Consider the following 22,063-nt stretch of genomic DNA (forward strand, 5'->3'; position numbering starts at 1 on the left):
GTTAGTCTGATTTCCACAGAGATTTGCTGCTGTCTAACCTCAATTCTATAAATGTGCGCATTTCGAGATGATGTCGTCGACATGTCTCTCTAGCTGCTGCCATTGTTTGGATGTGCCCGGCTGCTGGGCTGTGATACACGGTCGGCGAGGAAATCCGCTCATCCATCCACTCGGCCATCACACAGACAACGTTCTGTGTCCGTCAACCACCATATCATCACGGGCACTTGCCCCACAGCACTGGCCTTTTATTTCTTTTCTTCTTTCTACCCCTCGCCATTCGTGTAGAAACAACCGCGTCGGTTTTGCTGGTCACGACAGGTCTCTGTCACAGGGCTCTCGGCGGACATTGCGCGCTTGGCTGGGCCACTGGAATGAAAACGTATCATACACACAAAAGACGGACGGACGGACGGACGAACCTCTTGTCTTTCGGCAGATAAAACATTCAACATGCAAATTGAACCACAATTAAAAAGTGGACTATTTTTGGAACCATTCAGTCGTGTATGGTGAGACCAATTAAAACTGACCGGGAGATTTGAATTGAATTTTGGATGTTTGACTCGGTTGCCTATATCTCTGTTCGTGTCCTCGGCGTCGTCATCTGCTGTTTGCTGGAAACTTTCACCAGGGGTTAACTCGATAGTATAGTGAGATTGATGCCGGACGGGGCTTTTATAACGAATTATACACGGTCGACGAGCCGGACACGGGGTTTCCATTCTCTCTGTGCCGGCGACACATTCACGCGCGGCGCGGCGTCATTCGAATTCCAAATGGGAGCGCATAAATGGTTGGAGGGCAAATCCCGAATTTCCCAATTCATGGCTTATTTGTGTATTCACTTTTAAATGAACATAAGCCTCAACATTTGATGTTGTTTCAAGTTTTTAGCCTCGCAATTTGTGGATGAGAATCATTTTTGAAATCGATTTTATTTTTTGAAACTTCTTTCGCAGCAATTAAATTGGGTTTCTCTTTTTATCATTGTAGCTCAAAATGAAAGTGCACAGGCTTTACTTGGATGATCCGCCAAAGTGGACGCGGATACATCTTCTTATTCCCATTGTGAATGTTAGAGCAGAGACAATGAGGAACCAGAAAGAGTCTTACAATAGATATGCGTACATGGGCGAGTGTGTATGGTAGGGAAACAAACGGGGCGAACACAATGCGCGTTGACAGTCTGTGCATGTGTATACGTACTCTAAATAATAGCCTGGATATCTATTCTCGTACTACTACATGGCTGAATAGAAAATTTAAAAAAAAAAACTTAAAAGCAGGGTGGGCCAATTGTTAATTTCTAAGAAAAATGAAAATGTAAAGAAGCAGGTTTGAATTTTTAAAAAATACATAACAAGCAAAAAGGGGAGTAGTAGTAGGCGCGCACAGACGAGACACTGAACTGTCAATGCCACTGTATCGTATATATAACCATAAGGGAGAGGCCCCTGTGCTGCTGTCCGTGATGATTCTCATCTCTTATTTTTTTGTTCTTTCACCTGTTGTGACCACAGCACCAAAGAAAAACTATGAAGACGAGACCCCAAAAAAAGACGATAGGGAATAAGATTTCCAGCTCAAGTCTCTTTGTGTTGAAACAGCCGAGCCGCCACCGTGCAAGTCTCTTATCGCTCGTCCGGCAACTTCTGTCGGAATGTTTCTCAGGTTCTCCATCATCTTCGAGTGGTGGTGTTTTTTTCTTTTTGTCTTTCTGTCTTTTTTTTTTTCCAGAGTCCCCCCCCTTTCCCTTTACACGACAACCCGTCTTACTCGCGTCACTTCATTTTGATATCGAGAAAAACCCATACACGAATTCAGCCCCAACGTTTCTTGTATACAAAAGCTCGTGAAATACTCTGCATTTAATTTCTATCAACAAAAAAAACAAACAAATAGAACTAAGACGATGATTGAATTTCACCTGAATTACTCAGTTTGGTTATTACTACCTTTTAAATTTAAACCGATACCAGTTTTATGTTGAAGTAATATCTTTGATTTTCTTAGATTTCGAACCTTTTTGGCATTAACACTTACGATTGCCATCTAGCGTCACAATTGGCAATCGTTTTCAAAATTTTGCGGGAATTTCACCGGAAGTAAATGGAAGCGAATAAGGATCATAAAAAAGGGATGTTTTGGGCATAAAATTAAAATTAATCGAACAAAGGACTACTCATATTAGAAACGCATTTGTAAAAATGGTAGATTATCATTCGACTTCCCAACTGGCGGCCGGGTGTCAATCTGCTCTCAAACACAGCACGGAACTTAAAAAAAAAAATTTAATTAAAAAAGGTTTTTTCGTTCAGGGTTCGCTATCTCTCATACCGGTCTATTACAGAAGTAGCCAACCCTCGAGTACTACAGCGTACAAGAGTGTCCCACGTCTTACGATGATAATCGATCTGACTTGCCCTAACGAATTTATCTAAGGATTTTTTAAATATATGTCGCGCATATAATTGGTTAGTAGTTGGTGTTAGTTAGTAAGTAGTAGTAGTGTTAGTTGTTGATGTTAGTTAGTAATTAGTAGTTAGTAGTAGTAGTTAGTGTTGGTGTTAGTAGTTGGTTAAGTTGGTTTTTAGTATGGGTTAGTACATGCATGGTTATATTATACAGGTCGATATTGGGAACAACAATGGGAGTCAATGTGGCGGAAGTGGGAATCGAACACGGGGCATTTGGATATAACGCTAGATGCTATAACCATTGTACCATGGCCGCATATCCTGATCTATCTATTTCCGGAAGTAGATCATATCCGAAAAAAGCATTGGCTGAGAATGTCAAACAATATTTCATTTTTCTCCACATTGCTTGGTAGCCTAGTGGTATAGTCTCCAATTGACAGGCTGGTGTCCCGGGTTCAATTTCCATCGAAGACATCCGATTATGCATTATGCAATTTATTTTCGCAACTTTGCTAAGAATCTGAGGGTGCCTGATAAGAAACAGAAGAAGCGAAAGCTAGTATAGTCATCCTGGTTGCCGAAGGAGAAATGTCATATTCTTTTCATTTTTGTTTATGGAAAAAAATCACTAACAGCCTGGCGAGCCTGGGTACCTTGCTTAACGCAGCGCAGGTAGCTGACAATTTATTAGGTATTACAATTTATTTGCCTGTTTTTATTGCTGCGCACGTGACATAGAGGATTTAAAAGAAAGGAAGTTACGATTTCCGGTTAGTTACCTGTCTTTCTTCGTTGTTCTTAATGTGTACGTGTTTCGAAATGGGCTGATAAAGTCGGATACTACTAGACAAAATGTATTTAAAATCTTAGCGTATCTTATATATCATCATTGTATGTTATTGATTATTGAGTTATCGACGAAATGGATGAGAATTTAAAAAAAGGTGACGTCTTATGACTTTATGCGACTTTATGCGATAATGCAACAGAGCATTGCCCGCCAGCTACTTGACGAATGACGATTCCCATTTCCCTCTACGAGTCTTTGTCTAGAGATCTCTATCGTGTGCATGTCACGTTTGGCGGTCATTATCTCATCATCAATATTCAATATAGTTCATAAAATGACTTATTTCACGTTGCAGCTTGGCAATTATCGTTATTGAAATCTGTGTAACTACATCAGTTAGGCAATCATACGTGAAGTGTCGAAATAGTTTCCTTCATCTCTGATTGAACCCATGTGTTTGTAGATCCTGCAGTCTCAGGGTCTCAGCTTCGTCGAATCAAAAGAACAATTTGCTAAATCTTCGCCGGTCATGTCTGATACAAGTGAAACAGTTTCACTGGGTAAGTGCTGTACCCATTCGAAACGCTATGCCACATTTTCTATACATTTCATTAACTTTTTGCAGCGTCTCACGTTCGTCGAGTTCGTGTTCCATCACAATGTTCGGACGTGGATCAGTATTTGGATGATTTGTTCATGCCCGTCTTGGATGGGAACACTGACGAGTACTCGGATGCTCGACCTTTGGTCGCTTCCATCAAGAAAGGCAACCAGAAGTTGAAGGGACCTCTGACTGGTTTTATGGATACCCTCATCATTGATAAACGACTGGATGAAGACTTTGGAGCTCATCAAGTGGATTCATTGGCAGCATCCATTCAAGGTGGAGACAAAGGCTTGATGGATCACATTCATTTGAGTCCATCTTGTGAAACACCATTACAGCCGATGGGCAGCAACATTGAAACTCCACAACAATCGCTGGACCTGATGTCACTATCACCACTTTTGATGCCAGGATTCTTTAGAGGTACAAACAACAATCATGCCTGACTCCACTTCAACCAAATATCACATTTCTATATCTATCACAACATACCATGACGATTGTAAACAATTGATATTGATCTTCTTCCAGCAACTGCACTTTTGGTTAACTCTTTGTTTGCGTAATTGATCCAGCGTACGCTGGACTGCCTTTCCCGTGCCAGAACCGGGCTCATCTACTTCAACCAGATTGCCTTGGTCAACCAACAACAAAGTTCGCCCGTGCAGCCTTTCTCTTTTACCCTACACTACCAGTAGTCCTCTTCCTTTCTTACAAACGACTTCAGGTAAAAACACAAAAGGAATTACACTTTAATTGGCCAAATATAACGACTAGAAAACAAAACCATTTCCCATTTAAATAAACCTGACTAACTGACTGAAAAAAGAACCATTTTCTCTGTACGACATTTAACCAGCACCTATGTAGGTAACGGACAACAGCGTTATGTAGTTTTAAATGATGGTCTGAAATTATCTTTACGCTCTACTTCTGAAAAACGAGAATATTTCAATGGAAGAATAATTATTTTTCAAAAATTGTGCGTCTGACAGGATTCCCATCGACGGGTGCACCCAACTCGTACCATGGCGCTGGACCGACTAGCAACATTGATTACAACTCGCATCAGGATCTGAGCCTTGCTTTCATCCAATCAGCAGTGGTTCAGAACATGCAGATTCAACAGCAATTGATGACTCAGAACATGCAGATTCAACAGCAACTGATGACTCAGAATCAAGCTCTCCAGCAGCTACTAAATACGGTACATCAATGTTGCAAATTTTGGTTTGTTCTTCAAATTTGTTTATTTGTTTTCTACATTTTCATGGTGCTCACAGTCGTCTGACAGCACAACTGAGCATGTCTCTAACGCACGCAAGTTAAGCATCAGTCACGAATCCACTGTTTTCAAGGTGAGTTGGAATTGCGACTAATTTATTTCTACCCGGAAAATGGAAGAACAGACTGGAAAATAATCCCACCCAAAGGATCAACTAAAATTCAATTTTTAATACACAGGGGGCTCCACCTACAACGCTGCCGCTTTTGCCGGCAACAGAAGGAGAGATTAAAAATTCGCTCAATCCTTTGTCGGTAGTTAAGGGCCGAGAGATCAGTCCTGATGGTCAACTGATGGATGTGCAAGCGGCACTCGAAAGCGTAAACAAATTCAAGATATTAAGACCCAAATTTGAATTGGTGACTGCAGACTATCAGAAAACGTCTAGATCATCAAACGAAAGACAACCAGAAATGAACGGACCCAATGATATTAATGGCGTTCGAAAACTGGAAGACAAGCGTAGCCTGGTGTTTCAGCAAGAGCTCATTAACGGCCGGAAATGGGATTCCGTTGAAGAGTTAGAGCACATCGCCCGGAGGGCTTCGTGTGGGGACAGAAGATATGTCATCGAAGCTGTCCACCAAATACCTCCTGTTAGTGTTGAACTTTTTTTTTGTTTTGATTCAATTTGTTTCCGTTGTATTCAAGTTTCATATTCATTCAGGCCGACCAAGTGGATAGAGCTCGTCGTAGTAGCGATGTGTCTTCATCGAACAAGCGGCCATCACAGCTCGAAATGGCCCGACGATCCTCATCTCCCCCGACCACTTACTATTCGACGCAGTAAAGTTTTTTTTTCATTCATTTTTCAATTGGATTTGTGTGACCTAGTTGTGAATTTTCTGCGATCCCGGAAGACCAACTCAACTTAACGATGGGAAACATTCGTTACTCCAGTTTGCCCTTAACCATTTCCGACCTCACAAAAAGTAAATTCAGTTTAGTTACGCTCTATAGATGGCGTTGGTTTCTAATTATTTTGAATTTCTAGATTTGAAGAGTTTTCTAATGACAACGTGAGCTCCCTCCTTTGCGGAAGTGGCGACAATTCGGCGAAGAAAAAGAGCAAAAACAAGAAATCAAAGGATCGGCCGGAGTCAGTGGCCGGTGCTGATTGGACGTGGAAAGAGCAGGTGGATCTAGTCAAATTTACCAAGTCACCCATTCCCGCTTCTCTGTTACAGCTCGATTCAAAAGAGCTCAACAAGCTAGCCTTGGAAGTTTTCATCTCTATCATGAAGTATATGGGTGACTACCCAATTGCCAAGGGCCAGTCAGAAATTGACAGTGTGTACACTATTCTAATGGTAATAAAACATTCACGTTTTGGGGCATAGAATAGCATTCTAATAATTTATCTTTCCATGTATAGAATTGCCACAATTATGAAGTATTACGTGATGAGACATACTGTCAGATCATGAAACAGACAACCAACAACAAATCTACACGTCCGGATTCTTGTCAACGTGGCTGGATACTCTTCTCTATCATGGCCGCTTACTTTAGTTGCTCTGAAGTGTTGAAGCCGTACTTGTTCAAGTATTTGGAGGCGGCAGCCTACGACAAACGACGAGCTTATCACGGTATACATATAAAAAGACTGATGAAAAATACAAACTTAAATTTTGGTTTACTCACACAGGGACTGCCATGGTTAGTTTGCAGAATTTGCGCAAAACTCTACGCTACGGTGGCCGTAAAAACATGCCCAGCATCGAAGAGATCGCGGCATTAACGGCCGGTCGAAATTCCAAACGTCAAATGTATCGACTTCCAGGTGGTACGGAACGTGTAATCAACACCCAATCCACTTCGATCGTCCAGGACGTAATCGAAGAGATTTGTGGATTAATCGACGTCCGATCCGAAGAGGAAATTGGAGAGTATTCACTTTATTGTATCGTGGAAGGTGACACGTTTACTACGCCACTTGCTCGTGAAGAATACATCCTCGACGTCACAACCGCATTGCAGAAGAATCAACAGGTGTACTACCTGATCTTCTGCCGTTCAGTCTGGCACTATCCAATGCGTTTGGATAACGCTCTGTACATTGAAATTGCCTTTAATCAGGTAGCACCTGATTACCTGGAGGGACTGCTGCTCGTCATGCCTGGTGAGCAGATCTCTCAAGACTGTGTTGTAAGTTTTTATCATCGCACAGCCGAATAGATGCAATTCAATATCGTTTTCCTCCTTTTTTTGCAGTACGACATTGCGAAAGTAGCTGCTTTACTTCATCGCGCAGCAGATTTCGATCATATGCCTACCATGAAGGAGACGAAATATCTGTTGCCGAAACCGGCTCTCTCTGTTCGTGACATCAAACCTCCACAATGGGTTAATCTCGTCCAGAGTTCTTGGAAGGAAGTTGAACATTTTAAACCGTTTCAGGCCAAAGTTGAAGTCTTGGGTTCGTTTTAATTTCTTCTGACGCCAATATCAAATCTCTAATTTTGTTTTTACAGAGGTGTTAGAAAAGTGGCCACTTTTTGGTTCAAGTTTCTTTGCCGTCCGGCGCGACGCAGATCCGGCCGAACGATCTGAAAGTATTTTAGCGCTCAACCGAAATGGCGTTCACTTCCTTGATGTCATTACTCACGTAAGTTGGCTTTCAATCCAATGATGAAAATACATCTTCATATTGATCTTAATTTGTTGTGTTGCAGGAAACGTTAGTTCATTACTCTTATTTCGAGGTGATTTCTACTCGCAAAGTCAAATCGGAGGAGGGCCACCTTTTCTTGGACATGAAATGTGGAAATTTGATGCTACAGCGCGTGAACCGCATTCAAACGGATCAGGCCCACGAGATATCTCGTCTCATCCGTCAGTACATTACCATTTACCAAAGAATCCAGCAGCATAGCGTTAAAGAAGAGGATAATCTAGCTTCACATTGATAATTCAAAATCGTTTAAATTCGGGTTTAAATGTTTACCACGCTTCTATTGCCCGTTGTGTAATTTTTCGTCAGATTGTAACAGTAGAACACAGGGAGGCCATTTAAATTTCCAGAAATTAAACCAGATATTTACTATTTGTTGGAGTTACGAAAGCCTTTTAATTTTTTTTCTATAACATTTAAATGTTTCTTAATAATGGGTTCTCTTACCTATTGACTTGACTGAACCTTTCAATGTTATGGAGTTCAAATTGGCATCACCTCCTTCGGTAATGGCTGCGCTGATCCTAAATATTGTGGTGTCTACACCCAAACCCCTTTATAGGTTAGCTGGATTAAGACCACCATGACCAATAATTAAGTTTCAGAAGTTGACGAACGACTATTTCTGTCAACCAGACGTGCAATGACTTCACCTTCCGTTCCATTTGGCGCCGGGAATAGGTGTGAATCAACGATTATTCCATTAGAATTATTTGTGGCTTAAATTTACGATTGTGTTAAGTTTTACAGATTATCAAAGTGGTCCTAGATCGCCCAGTGCCCCAGTCAATCAGGTTGAACAAATTAAGTCGCGAAATGACTCAAGACACAATGAACAAAAACATGAAAAAGAATTGCTTTATTGTCCCACCTCCACCCACAATTCCACCACATTTTACAATCACACAAGTTATACATGCATACAAACATACACTTAAGTTAACCCGTTGGCTGCTACGCGATACCGCCGTAGGTTGTACTCTCTACTACTCTACGCGCCACGTCTGAAGGACCTACCAACGACAGTAGAACTCCAAAGACATAGAGTTCTATTTTCGCGTAGTGGAGTTCTACTGTCGGGCACTGGAGTTCTATTGCCGGGTATTTTTTATTATATTTAAAAAAGGAGTTCTTATGTCTTTGGAGTTCTACTGTCGCATACAAAGAAATTTTTTTTTACGTTAGGTTTTTTAAATATTATTAAAAATACCCGACAAAAGAACTCCAACACGACAGTAGAACTCCACTACGCAACAATAGAACTCCAATAAATTATTTAATAAATTCTTGAATTATTTTCATGATCAACAATAGAACTCTTTTGAATTTTAAATACCTCAAATGTCCGACAATCCATCCATCCTTGATTTCCTTTCCGTACAGTCAAATCAAACGTGGTAATCGTGGAGGAATCTTTTGGCTCCGTCAGTAGGTGGCTAAAATCAAGTTGTCCCACAGCCGCCAGATGGCGCGAGTGTCTTTGAGAGGACGAAATTTTCGCCATTTTGTTCCGAAACGCCAAGTGGAAAGGTACTCCAAATTCGTTACGGAATTGCGGTGTCGATCTACATTTTCAGCATTGCAATTTAATGGTAAATTCTATTTTGGATTTCTCAAATGTAATTATGTAATTAATCCTAGACGTTGCTGTGTGAATTTACAGGCAATTCTGGCATATAATTTCCACTAGGCCAAATAATCGATCACGTGGACTGCTTTCCATTTTGCCGAAATGTCGTCCGTTGTTAGCTGTACATGTTCGGATGTACGTCTCATCTCAAGCAGAAACACTTCAGAGGTAGTAGAGTAATTTTGTTGATCAATTTCCCTGCAATGATGCTATAGATTTTATTAAATGGTGTTCAGGTTGGAGATCCTGTTGCTTAACTGTTGCAGAATGTGAGAACTCATGAATTCTGAGCTCCATGGCTGGCACATGGCCACAGTGGTTTTGTTGCAGCCAGCTGTTGAAGACGTGATGAAGGCAAGTTTAGCTGCAGCTGCAGCATGCAGTTTATCGAGCTGGTGTTATCCTGAAGTGTCATTGTAGGAAGACTTTTTTAAATGGTAAGTTTGATTGAATTTATTGGTTGTAACTTGGGAAGTCTGTCATCTTTTTTTTTTTTAAATTAACTGACAAGTAAACTCTGATCTGATGTAGACAGTAAGTGGTGCTATTTCTTGCTTCCAAATGATAGTTTCCGTGAAAGATATCAGATAGCAATCACCTTTCTTTGAGTTAAAAACTTTCTTATGATTAAACTAGAACAAAAATTTCCACTCTATTACCAACTTTTTCTAACACTTAAGAATGAGATGTACAACATTCTCTTTTCATGGGATTTAATCTTCATTTAAAATTTCATTTGTCAATGGAATCTTGGAAAAATGTCTGTCATTTGTTTTACACGATTTCTTTTGCATCTTAAGTTTGATAATGGAAAATAATATTCCTTTTTCCCCATAGGACTTGGTGATACTTAAGCTATGCCTGTGCTGTTCAATGTGCAGTGGTTTTGCAGCTTGTTTCAAGTTGAGAGAAGTGATTAAGCAGCTGTTACAGGATTGAAGAAAAAGAACTGAAGTAGCTGTGCTGGTGTCTTGAAATTGCTGTGTCCAACGAGTTGCAGATAGTGTTTGGTACCTCATAGAAGTTTAGTTAAAGAGTCTGGAGATGATCAGCCACTTCTGCCTATAACTTATGTAAAACTTCAAAATTGTAAGAAATATACAATTCAAATGTTAAACATGATTTTATTATAAGTTATAAGACACAGACACAGCAAACAAAGTTGAAAAGGAATTGTTTTCTTGTCCCACCTCCACCCACAATTCCACCACATTTTACAATCACATACACATATACATACACTTAAGTTAACCCGTTGACTGCCACGCCTTACAACCCGTTGGTTGTTTTCTACTCTCTACGTGCCATGTCTGAAGGATCCATGACCACGGTGGGACTTGCCATTGCTGACAAGTCACCGCATCGACAAGGGGGAACTATGGTGCATTGCCTAATAGGCTTGCCTTGCAGCAAATTTTGGGCTTGGCGACTCTCCGACCGCGCGGTTTGTAAACCACGAGACCGAACAGCGCGGCCCGTGCAAAGGAGCTAGGGGAGAACAAAGGCGTGGCAGACAACGGGTTAACTAACAAACACAAATATTGCCAACAACAAATGATGATCCGCGCTGACATTTTGGAGATAACGGAGATGTTTTATTGTCTCTCTTCTGGACGTCCCCTCTGTATTACCTGAATAAAGACAAAACAATTCAGATAGAATCAATAGTCAGGTTTTTTAGCTCAAAGATTTGAAGATGCAATTTTTAAAACTTAAAATCAAGCTTGCAATATTGAGAATTGTAAACAGAACAAATCTCACTTGCTAGTTTTTTGAAAATTTTTCGGAAGTAAACCGGAAGTAACCACAGCGCCTCAACCATTGAGCTGTCGACAAATTAAACCACATATTCGTGATCTCCATGAAATTTGCGGTCAATTAGGTATCATTTAAACGAAATCGAAAATTTGGCCAAAATCGAGAATTTTCCTGAACAATAGTCCAGGAAAATTTTCAAAACCGGAAGTACGAAAACGTACATAAAAAAACATGAACTTTACCACAAATTTGAAGAGGATCACGAATTTGTGGTTCTTTTGCTCGTCGAATGAATATTTACTGAACTACTGACTGAAATGATAAAACCGGAAGTAGAAAAAAAAAAACACATTATTTAAAAATCTAACAAGTGAGCTTTGTTGGTGGATTAGTTATCGTCAGTTTTCACTAAAAAATTTCCACACAACAGCTGCCGATAAATGGTTAAAGAGATTTTAAAGTAACTGAAACTGACTGTTTTAATAGCTGACAATTATCGAAAAGCCATCTAGCGTAGAAAAAAAACGTCTAAGTAACACACTACGTTTGCGCGCAAGTAGGGCCTGATTTCGGAATTATAACCGACACAAGTAAGTATACTATTAGAATAGATAATCTTCAAAATTAGTTAATTGTCGGGTACCTGGGCATAATCCCGTGGTGAGTGACTGCAGGTGTGTAATAGCGGCACGGAAGCGACCAGGCCGACCACTGAAGTGTTCCAACTCGTCAGTGAAGTAAGTCAAATTGTATTTTTGTGTACGAAGCGATGAAGCAGAAGCTGGATGAGCTTACGTCGGGAAGATAAGGATGGAGCAGAACGTTGGTCATGGACAAAAACCAGCGTTGACTCAAGAATCTCGGAATCTCCGTCCCAGGACCACACGATTCCACAAAGAAACTGCGTGCTCTGTAAAAAAAAAAAAAAAAAATGTTTTACATTAATGAAAATATAAAAATGAGGAAAGCATATCTTTACCTTTTCTAAGAAGCACACTGAAAAGTTCATGATGACAAAACCGAAGAAAATGGAATTCACAGCAGCCAACAGCATTACTCCACATGTTGAGGTACATTTCCTTATGCTAAAGAAAGTGTCATGAACTATTGTAGTAGTGTTGTGATAGGAGATTCACTTCACACACTTCATGTCACTGAAACTAAGTGGAAATGGGACAAGGAAATTCTCTACGTTATTTACAAATTTACACAAATTTACCTATAAGAAATAAAACTCTACCCACGAATACGTGGTTGTTTTGTGCGTCGAATGAATATTTACTTAACTACTGACTGAAATGAGAAAACCGGAAGTAGAAAAAAAAACAATTTTTCAAAAATCTAACAAGTGAGCTCTGTTGCTGTTTCAGTCAGTTTTTACTAAAAATTGCCTAACAGAAATTGCGATAATTATTTAAGAGATGTGAAAAGTAATAAAGTATGTTTTCAAAAATCTAACAAGTGAACTTTGTTTTAGAAAAAGAAACAGCTAGCTACAACCCAAATTTACCTCAAATTAGCAGCGAGAAATTTATTTAAAGATGTGCAAAGTAAAGGTAACTGATGCTTCTGATAGCTGGAAATTATCTAATGCTTTGCCATGTACTAGTGCCAGACAGAATAAACTTTTAAAAGTAACAGTATAAAATGTCAGCTCTTGTTCATCTACAGTTTTAGCTCAAATTGAAATAACAGATAAAGGGGTTACTCACCCAATATTTTCCCCGCCAGATCCATCATTTCGTCATCACCAAGAAACCACCATGTTTTTCTGTCGCATAAAGGTGAATCAAGACTCCGTTCCGTTCACTCACTATAACTTCAATTCACTCAATTATTTTGCTATGACTGGGTATGTTCGTTCTACTTCTTCTACTTTATGGTCTGTATCTGTGGTGCAGACAGTGCAGAGTGCAGACTGAGACTGACTTCGGATTCGGAGAGAATTGGTAAAGCAGTGTTGCCTTTTTAGGCTTTTTCAAAGCTCAGTAAATGAGCAATTTTTCGGGTTAAAATAAAAACTTAAAATAACAAAAGATGAATTCGAGATACTCTATAAATGTGTGATCGGTTTATTACGAGGCAAATTTAGGTTTACTAGAGCACAAATGACATTTTGAGAGAAATGTGAAGGCTACAAACGATTCGATAATAAGGGACGTAACAAACCAAAAGATAGAAAAAAAAAGAATATCGAAAGCATCAAGTAGGGTGCATTTTTAAAAGTTTGATCGGAGCGCTTTGCTATAGCTCAGAACAAAAGGGGCAAGCAGTTTTGCTAGCGAGTCATTCAATTCCTTAAGAAAGATGACTTCCGCTCTTCAACATCTCCAAGCGCCGGCGATAGTCTTCAATACCACTTGTAGCTGAAGAACTCGACGTGACGTTTGGAACCACGGGTACCTTAATTGTAAGAACAAACAATATAATTTAGACAGCCGTTAGATTTATGTCTGCAGCGATCTTTACGTTTTCGAAGTCCCCAGATATTGTTGAGACAGTCCGTGTCTGAGTAACGGTAATGGATGACGATGAGTATCCAAATTGATTCATCGTGCTGCTAGAATTCGAACTTGCAACCTGTTTTGAATGGAAGAATTATTTAAATGTCACCCCATCATCAGAATTGGGTGTTTAAAAAACACGAGCATACATGACTGGTTTCCAGTCCAGCGAGGGCACGAAGTTTCTTCAGCCTTTCCCTGTATGCATCTGGATTTACTCCGGACTCGGAGCCAGATGATTGTTGAACTGGACTCCCTTCCACAGGGTTATTGTTGTCAGGAGTTAGTAAACCATCAGCAAGTTCCTTTCGCTTCTTCTCTTCCATGAACTTCAGTCCTCGTTCGATGTAGTTCTTGAAGAAATCAGACGACCTGCTCAAAAATGGCTCAATGTCGGCATCCGGGTATCGCTGTTTGAATTCATAAAGTTGCGCAAGACCCTAAAATAAAATTCCAGCTCAGCGTCATTTATAATATATTAAAGAATAACGAAATAAGAATAACCTCTTGAGAAAGTTCCTTTGAACCAATTTTGCGAAAGATCGCAGTCAACGTTTCCTGAGTCGACTTCGACAGGCGTCGTACTTTACTTGATCCATCTTTTTTTTCAGGCACACTGGATAGCTGATCACTGGGAGGTAATTTGTTGGCAGCATCTTTTTCCTTGGATACGCCGCTCTTGAGAAGTTTCTGAAGATAAGGCTCCAGTTCCGAATCTTTCAGATTATCGATCGTTCCCAAATTGGAAAGAATGGCATCACCCTGTAGCCTCACGAGAGTATGAATGATAGTTTTGATAGTTCTTATAGGTGTATCCGATTGACGATCTTTCCAAACTGATGACGGATAAGTCTAGTGTCATAAAATGAATTTAAAATTTGACATAAGTAAAGCATTGTTTGCGTAATTATCATGACAAAAATACAAACCTTGAGGAAAGTATGGAGATCCACCAAAATAGTACTTATATTTATGGTATTAATCCAGTCGCTCAAATTTCGAACAATCCTCCATAAACATTTCATTACAAGTTCGATGTACTTGCTATTTGAATTATCACTACCCACGGCGTCATGAAGGAGTCGTAGTAGAGCGCTTAAGGAATTTTAAATCAATTAGTTTTCGAGAGAACATTCTAAACCTAATTTAGAAATTCAAGTAAACCTGGTCATTGCTGTGTGATCTGATTTTTCAACCATCTTCAAAACAAGCACATTCAATGCTCGAACAACCTGATCAGCGTCATCCGCCGTTTCCAATCGGGAATCCAGCATGACATGCAAACCCAGGTGAGCTAAGTCGCGCAAGACATCTCGTGATCCGCGCTGAGCAAGATTACTTTGAACAAAGAGCTACAAAATTCAAAATTGTTTAAGAGCAATGCATTACACGCTGTGTACGAAAGGGTAATACCGCCATCAATAATCGAAGGAGTGCTTTGTAGCCTTGAATGACATCTTTCAATGAACGATCTTGAGATTGGTATAAAAGTCTCAATTGCATCGTACAACCGATCAGTATTTGATCTACTCGGGTCTCCAGCCAACTTAAAAATATGGACGTTATCAACTTGATTAGTCATTAGATTTTTTTTTAATTCCCTACCTCTCGTCCGCTGATTTATTGATGACGTTCTCAACGTACTGAACGGCATTTAAAGAGACATTCAAGGAGGGATGGGCAATCTAATAGTTATAATTTAGAATATGAATCTGAAATATGTGATGTTCTTTGAGTTTTAATATTACCTGAGAAATATTTATGTCCAGGGTTGGATCTGAACTATTGGTTTTACCCAACTGATCGACTGTATGACTCGTTCCAATGGCTGCTCTTCTACATTTTGGATTAAATTAAAACAAAATGAGTTAATGAAGATAAATTATTTACAATCATAATGACATACTTGTATCGTGGCATAGGAACAGCCTCGTTCAAGATATCATCAAAATTAACTTGAACTAGATCAATGTGTATGCTTGAATCAATGTTGCCTCTAAGGCCTGCTGCTTTTTGAACAGTCTGCTCCAATTCCAAAGCAAACACCCCGGAAATCGGTCGAACCTGTGGTCGTTCTGCCACTTCTGCCCGGGTGTTTTTATTATCAGATGCGTAGTAAGCAGAAGCTGGACGGGCACTTCGAAGTGGTACGCCAGATCGAGTATCGGGCGAGGTTGGAGCTGGGTTGGGAGTAGGAGTTTGGGCGGTTTTGACAGGGGCAGCTCCGGGAGGTGGACGATTTTTGGCGCTACGTTTAATCCTCTCCTCAAGTAACGACATGTCTTTTTCAGAGAGCTAAAAAAAAAAAAAAAATCAAAATATTAATAATACACAGATACATTATTACAATTACAACACACACACACATTACCTGTCCAATTAATTTATAGACTTTTTCTCCTTCTTGGCAATAAGCGTGAACAATGCAATTGAGGGCAGCACTACGAACAGCATTGTCTCGATCAGCAATTTGCTTGGCGACTTCTTTAAGAGCAACACTAGGAGAAGGTTGGCAAACCGCGATGCCAAACTCTTCGATCAAGCTACCCAGTTCTTCAAGACACTCTATTGAAAAAAGAAATAAAAAAAGTGAAAATCACAAGAGCACAGATTTTTTTTGGCATCATTGACAAAATATTGCGCCGCTGAAATTATTTCAAAATACCAGTTCTTTGGCGAGCATTTTTGGTTTTAATGCCTTCCATAGCGTAGGGAAATAGTTTGCTAGCCGGATATATACGCCATAAAGTTTTAAAAATTCCATGAACGCTATTTTTCACTGCATCCTTTGGGTCACCAACCTGATAATAGAAATAAGACCAAACATATTTAATGCATCGTAAACATCAACACAGAAGGAAAAATATCACGACACAACAAAAATGTAAATACCTTTGTTATCAGGTAAGGTATGAATGACGAAGCTTCAGAATCCAACATATGATAGCCCTCTTGAGCCAACATCGAAAAAACACTTTGAAGGTATTCCAATCCTTTCAGGAGAACTGACGGATTGGTATCGAAAAATCGCAAAGTCATCCACTTTAGAACTAAATCCAAATTGGCTTTTTGGGACTCTAAATTACTGTTTAAATCCTGATAAAAAGATGGCAATTAGCAGTGATTGATATGGGACCATATTAGAATTAATTAATACTTCGTTCAATGCTTCAATAGCTTTAAGGTGAAATTTGAAATCCATGTGGAACATATTCGTCATTAGGGACTTGTTAACTCCGGCCACATTCATTTGTTCTTTCAGTTGATCAACAAACTCATCTCTCGGGACAGCAAAATTCCACTTCAGCACTCTCAATTTGACTTCATCGTTGACGCGCTGTGTTTTCAGATTATTTAAAGGTAGTAACGGTGAAGTATCGACATCATCATCTTTTTTACGACTACTCTTTGCTCCTGGAGCAGCTGCTGCTGAAGCAGCGGTTCCGCCAATCTGCGTCGAGTCATTCATTAGATTACCAATAATACTTAAACACTTTAATTTACTTGCCTTAGACTTCGATGGGGCTCGTAAGACTTTTCCAGCAGAAGCTTTCCCAGAATCTTCATCCTCTTTCGGAATTTCCTTTGAAGACTGAGGAACAACAACTTTTGCCTTAGCAGGTGCTTGAGCTGGAGGAGGAGCAGCAGCAGCAACTGGTTTAGTAGGTAAATTAGGGCGAACTTTATCGAGATGTGCTTGTACGATGGACTTTGAGGCAGGCTTCAGTTTCGAAGCATGCCTGCTCATGCTCTCGTATCCGAGATGAATCATGAAACCAAGGGTGGCATCTTGAGCTGCTTTACGCACATCAGCTGTGCGATCCTCAATGGCCGCAAGCAAATGAGGTACGCAGGCAGTTAAGTCGTCCTTATTTAGTACTTTCGCATTGACTGTAAATAAAATGCAACACATCAGCGAATGACAACAGTTTTTTTTCAAATATACGAACACTATCATACCATTGGGAAGTTTTTCAGCTAACCAAGTGAGTAAATCTGCCTTGACGAAAGGATTTCCAGCTTTCAGTGCGTCAGCAATGACTTCACCTTCAAAGAATTCTTTCATTCCGTTGCATTGTTCTACCCAAGTGTTCAAACAAGTTATAGCCGTGGCACGGACAGTTGGCTAAAGATTTTGAATTCAGTGTGAATAGAGTCTTAATTTGCTGTAAGAACACAGGATTACCTTATTCACTGAGAGTGCTTGTAGAAATCCAGGTAAAAGAATGCGGACATGCTGGCGACAGTTCGGTCCCATAGCAACGGCAAGAGCTTGACCAATTGTCAACGCTTGCTGAACTAAATTAGTATTTGAATCAGACATTCTTGCAGAAAGTGCGGTCGGTAATTCCCCCAATTGAGGTGTGATGAATTTGGCATCATTCAAAATGGTTGTCACCTTTTGCAAGGCTTCATTACGCACCTAGGTATAATTTACAATATATTATAAAATTTTGAAAAAAAAAAGTGAACGAAAAGAAATAATATCGTCAACTTAAATGCCACGACATTACAGTTCTCTTTCGAAGTTTGTCTGGATGAATTTACTTGCCTTCCAGTTTTTATCGTTTAACTCGGTAATGATCGTTTCAGTGATTGACCCACTTATGTCTGTACGAGGGATAAGGTCGACAACGTTTACTTCTTCAACTTCTTGGGATTCTTCCTCTTCGCCTTCAGCTTGCTTCTTAGGGGCGGCTCCTCGTGTGGGGGCGGGGGGTGTCTGACCGGAATACTATTTATGACAATCATGCATAACCGATTGTAGAAAATGTAATTAACAAAATAAAAATTAAATTATAACAGAATAATCATGCTTAAAAACGAATTTAAAATAAAGAGCTGCAAACTAAATCAATTTGTACGTAAGGTTGTACCTTGTCGAATTCTGTGTTAAGTTGCTGCAAGAGAGCTGGTTTTTCCCCATCAAAAAACGTCCGCAGAGGCGGACCCATGTACAAAAATAACGTCCCGACAAGCGTAATAGCGGCAGTTCGAACTGCAGGGTTAGTCGCACTAATGCCTTTTTTCGCAGTTTCAATAATTGGCTTTGGTTGGACCCTAATTAACCCAATACAATTAAACTAAATAAACCTTTCGCCAAAAACTTTTTAACTTACACAAAGCCGAACTCTTTAATTGCGTTTGATAACCAAATCAGTGCTTCAGCTTGAACTTTTGGATTCTTTTGTCCCATGGCAAAATCAGTAACTTGATTGGCTACAAAATCTAGAGCAGTAGCTTCGGCGATTGCAGTCAATGCTTCTGTAGTGATGGATCCATTCTTAGCGTCGCTTAATTTGTCGACAACGTCATTAATGACATATTCAGCCGACCGCTTTGAGAAATCTGATTTTTCTGCCAAATACTTGACGGCTTCTAATTTCAGTTTAGTGACTTGAAAGTTGTTGTCTTTCAAGCCTGGTTTTTTACACAAAGTTCGTACCAAAACCTGTGTAGGTATGTCAACTCTATCGAGTGTTTGGATTGTCTAAAAAAATATTAATTAATTAATTAATTGATTTAAAAACAAGACCGAAAAACAAATCTAATACCTGCATCAAAGACTCCATAGCACCCAATCTAGTCTTCCAATTGGCATCTGTAATTCCAGTTATGACTTCCGGAGGTAAAATGGCAGCAGCTTTCTCTTCTACTTCTTCTGGTGAAAGCTCTTTTTCCAATTTTTCTTCGACTTTGGCACCCGCTCCAGCTGGTTTTTTTGCCACTGGTTTTCCTGCAGTTTTCTTCGGCGGGCCACTTCCAGATGCTGCTGGTGTCGGTTTCTTAATGACAGCCCCAGGTTTCTTTTGTGCTGCCTCAGCAGGCTTAGCAGTAGCTTCCTTTACATCATTTGCAACAGCAGCTTTGGGTTTAGCTGGACCAGAAGATTTACCGCAAACGACAGCCTTTTCACAACATTCCTTGATTTTTGCCATTTTCATGGCTTCTAAGTCTGGAAGGAAAGGCATGATTACTTTTTCGCCGACGACTTTCATAGCCGTGCCAAGGGCTTCAGCTGAACTGTCACGTACACCAGGATCTAGTGATGAAAAATACATACATTCTTTAAGCTCTAACAGTTACAGAAGAGATTTATGAAATATTACCCGACTCGTTTAAAGTTTTGATCAGAGCTGGACAATAGGCCTTTAGAAGTTTTTTGTTTAATACTGTTGCATTACATTTTGAAAAGCATCGACCCAAGAAAGCTGCAGTTTCAGCTTTGACCGATGGATTTTTGTTCTCTAATCCAGCTAAGACATCTTCTTGAATAGCTTCAATCGTCGTCTGCAAATTATAATTATGAATTTGGTGTGTTTTAATTTAACGTTATTGTAATGCACGCTTACACTGGGATAGATTGCATCGATTGCCTCACGCATGGCAGTTACAACGTTCTGTTTCTTCTCCTTAAACTTTTCTAAAATTGTTGGTATACAAGCTAAAGCATAGGGTGAAAATTTCTTTTTCAATCCGTTAGCCAGACCGGTCATGCATTTGCCGGCAACGGCAATAACCATTACATTTGAGTCTTTGGCGATGATCTGAAAAGAAAAAACACATTATTACAATACAATATACAAAACCAATGAAATCTACTACCTTTTTCAAGGCCCTGACTAAATCTCCGTAGTCTCCAGTTTGAAGCTTTGGATTTGCTACTAATTGTTCTACCGCGTCCACTGCCTCTTTCCTTTCTTGCCATTTTTTGGCTTCACATTTATCGTAAAAATCTTTCGGTAACTGAGATAAAATATCGACGGGTTCCAGTAATTCGTAAGGATCAATGTCCGGAATAGCTTCGGCTCCATCAACCTCTTCTACAAATAATAATGTTATCTAAACTCTCTTACAATAAAAGAATGTTGGTACCTTCATTTGCATCATTTCCTTCCGTCATTCGAGCTTCCATTTTAGCTTTGAGATCTTGTTGTGAACGCAAGAATCGGGTTTGTTGGGGTTTTTCGTTGCCCAGCTTTTCAAATTCAGCTTCCAATTCAGTAACCTGGCAGAAAAATTATACTTTATTAATTTGTTCAAATGGATAAAACAACAACAAATTACTTGGATTGGTTTAAGGGCAGACAATTGAGGTTTTAGAGCTTGTCCAATCCATCTATAAAGCTCCACCACCAACTTTTTCCCTTCTTCTCGCACATTCTTGTCGCGATCTTCTAAAAGCACTGGGACTTGTTTCAGTACCAACTTAATATTAATAACTTTAGGTCCAAATTCTCTGAAAAATAAAGTTCAAATGCATCACGTAAAACGTAAAAAGCAAAGCAATCTTAAACATGAAATATCTTTAAAAGTAAAAAAAATTTAATTATAATTTGATCTTTGTTTACCTTAGTGCTTGAGTCAGAGTAGCAATACATGCTGCAACAACTTTGGGATTTTTTGAAGTTGCTATTCCCTTTAAAATTTCTTCTTGCACAATTTCATACTTTTCTATTTCAACATACATCAATGCAATTTGAATGGCCATATCCTTTGTTTTTGCTTTGGGAGCACCCAAGCATTTTGCAATGAGTCCACTAACTACATCACCGACAGTTCTAAACAAAGAAAAGAAACAAAGGCATTAGTAATTGAATATTGCAGAGAATTCAAAGTTATTGACTGATTTTAAAAAGGATTCATACTTAGAAGCCTGTGCTGAATTTTCAACAAAACAGAGGACCGTTTCAAGACCTTTTTCTTGAGCCACTGCATTACTATCAATCACAATCTTTTTCATAAGAAAAGTATATTTATTCCATTCAGGACTTTTCTCCTCCCATTGGCCAAAGAGCTGTCAAAATAAGAATAATATCAAGTTTAGATGCCAGCTGTTAATTTAAATTTACTTACTTTCAAAGCAGCTTCATATCCATGAACTCTGGCTTTCCACAGTTTATGAACACATTGATCTTCTATTGGGAGTTTCAAATATTCTGTGTCCTCATCCATAGTGACCAGGCACCTACAGGATGACAGAAAAAACTCTCAATTAAGACCAGCCCACCATTGATTTCCAATGCCAGGTGAATGCAATTTGCACATAATGTAATATTTAAGCACTTTGCAGCAATTTTGTTATGTTAGCAACTATATTGTAACAACACAAAAATAATAACCTACCTGAGTTTAGGTGTGAAAAATTGAGTTTGAAACCCTGATGATTAAAAGTCCACACCTGCTTCTATCTCTCTAACTGTGTCAACTTTACAAAAAGGCCGTTTTGAAATAAAGCTGAATAGATCAGCTGGTTCAACCGTCGTTCACTTTGGCCACAGACGGAGGAAGGGATACAGGAGTAATAAACAGCAATTTCAAATCGAGAACTACGAAGTGACTAACGGTCTAACGGACCAACTATTTTTATCTTATCAAGCCCCCCGAAAAT

General features: G+C 39.5%; 2 protein-coding genes and 2 long non-coding RNA genes across 7 annotated transcripts; 2 read left to right on the top strand and 2 right to left on the bottom strand.

Annotated features, from left to right (window-relative positions):
- The first annotated feature begins 3,440 nt into the window (after nt 1-3,440).
- On the top strand, nt 3,441-8,153 carry LOC124349433 (unconventional myosin-XV-like). Of its 3 annotated transcripts, XM_046800030.1 has the most exons (14): nt 3,441-3,773; nt 3,839-4,243; nt 4,816-5,027; nt 5,104-5,178; nt 5,285-5,701; nt 5,773-5,891; nt 5,966-6,037; nt 6,100-6,415; nt 6,481-6,694; nt 6,754-7,097; nt 7,185-7,253; nt 7,320-7,524; nt 7,580-7,713; nt 7,781-8,153. In XM_046800030.1, the coding sequence occupies exons 1-14, from the start codon at nt 3,743-3,745 to the stop codon at nt 8,012-8,014; spliced, it is 2,847 nt and encodes a 948-aa protein (XP_046655986.1). In that variant the 5' UTR covers nt 3,441-3,742; the 3' UTR covers nt 8,015-8,153. The 3 variants fall into 3 exon arrangements, with proteins under 3 accessions (XP_046655986.1, XP_046655985.1, XP_046655987.1); XM_046800029.1 differs by having other exon boundaries at nt 6,754-7,253; XM_046800031.1 differs by lacking the exon at nt 3,441-3,773 and adding an exon at nt 4,396-4,547 and having other exon boundaries at nt 4,156-4,243; nt 6,754-7,253.
- Nucleotides 8,154-9,134: 981 nt separating this feature from the next.
- LOC124350396 lies at nt 9,135-10,526 on the top strand. The gene is made up of 4 exons (XR_006920890.1): nt 9,135-9,371; nt 9,443-9,577; nt 9,646-9,846; nt 10,247-10,526. It is a non-coding gene; the product is annotated as an uncharacterized LOC124350396 (long non-coding RNA).
- Nucleotides 10,527-10,907: 381 nt separating this feature from the next.
- On the bottom strand, nt 10,908-13,079 carry LOC124350360. 2 transcript variants are annotated; one of them, XR_006920834.1, is made up of 4 exons: nt 12,880-13,079; nt 12,147-12,252; nt 11,811-12,077; nt 10,908-11,040 (listed from the first exon to the last, which is right to left on the bottom strand). It is a non-coding gene; the product is annotated as an uncharacterized LOC124350360 (long non-coding RNA). The 2 variants fall into 2 exon arrangements; XR_006920833.1 differs by lacking the exon at nt 12,880-13,079 and having other exon boundaries at nt 12,147-12,323.
- A 146-nt stretch (nt 13,080-13,225) lies between these two features.
- On the bottom strand, nt 13,226-21,968 carry LOC124349369 (cytoskeleton-associated protein 5-like). Its single transcript, XM_046799904.1, has 30 exons — nt 21,799-21,968; nt 21,529-21,640; nt 21,321-21,469; nt 21,024-21,233; nt 20,740-20,911; nt 20,548-20,680; nt 20,278-20,495; nt 20,025-20,219; nt 19,782-19,962; nt 19,227-19,714; nt 18,792-19,162; nt 18,549-18,732; nt 18,224-18,406; nt 17,858-18,094; nt 17,632-17,797; nt 17,180-17,562; nt 16,829-17,122; nt 16,564-16,767; nt 16,337-16,472; nt 16,043-16,236; nt 15,578-15,966; nt 15,420-15,507; nt 15,277-15,356; nt 15,085-15,217; nt 14,836-15,023; nt 14,601-14,766; nt 14,176-14,523; nt 13,821-14,111; nt 13,637-13,747; nt 13,226-13,570 (listed from the first exon to the last, which is right to left on the bottom strand). The coding sequence occupies exons 2-30, from the start codon at nt 21,625-21,627 to the stop codon at nt 13,466-13,468; spliced, it is 6,096 nt and encodes a 2,031-aa protein (XP_046655860.1). The 5' UTR covers nt 21,628-21,640; nt 21,799-21,968; the 3' UTR covers nt 13,226-13,465.
- Between the last annotated feature and the right edge of the window lie 95 nt (nt 21,969-22,063).

Source organism: Daphnia pulicaria, chromosome 7 (assembly GCF_021234035.1).
Source record: "Daphnia pulicaria isolate SC F1-1A chromosome 7, SC_F0-13Bv2, whole genome shotgun sequence".
Lineage (NCBI taxonomy): Eukaryota > Metazoa > Arthropoda > Branchiopoda > Diplostraca > Daphniidae > Daphnia > Daphnia pulicaria.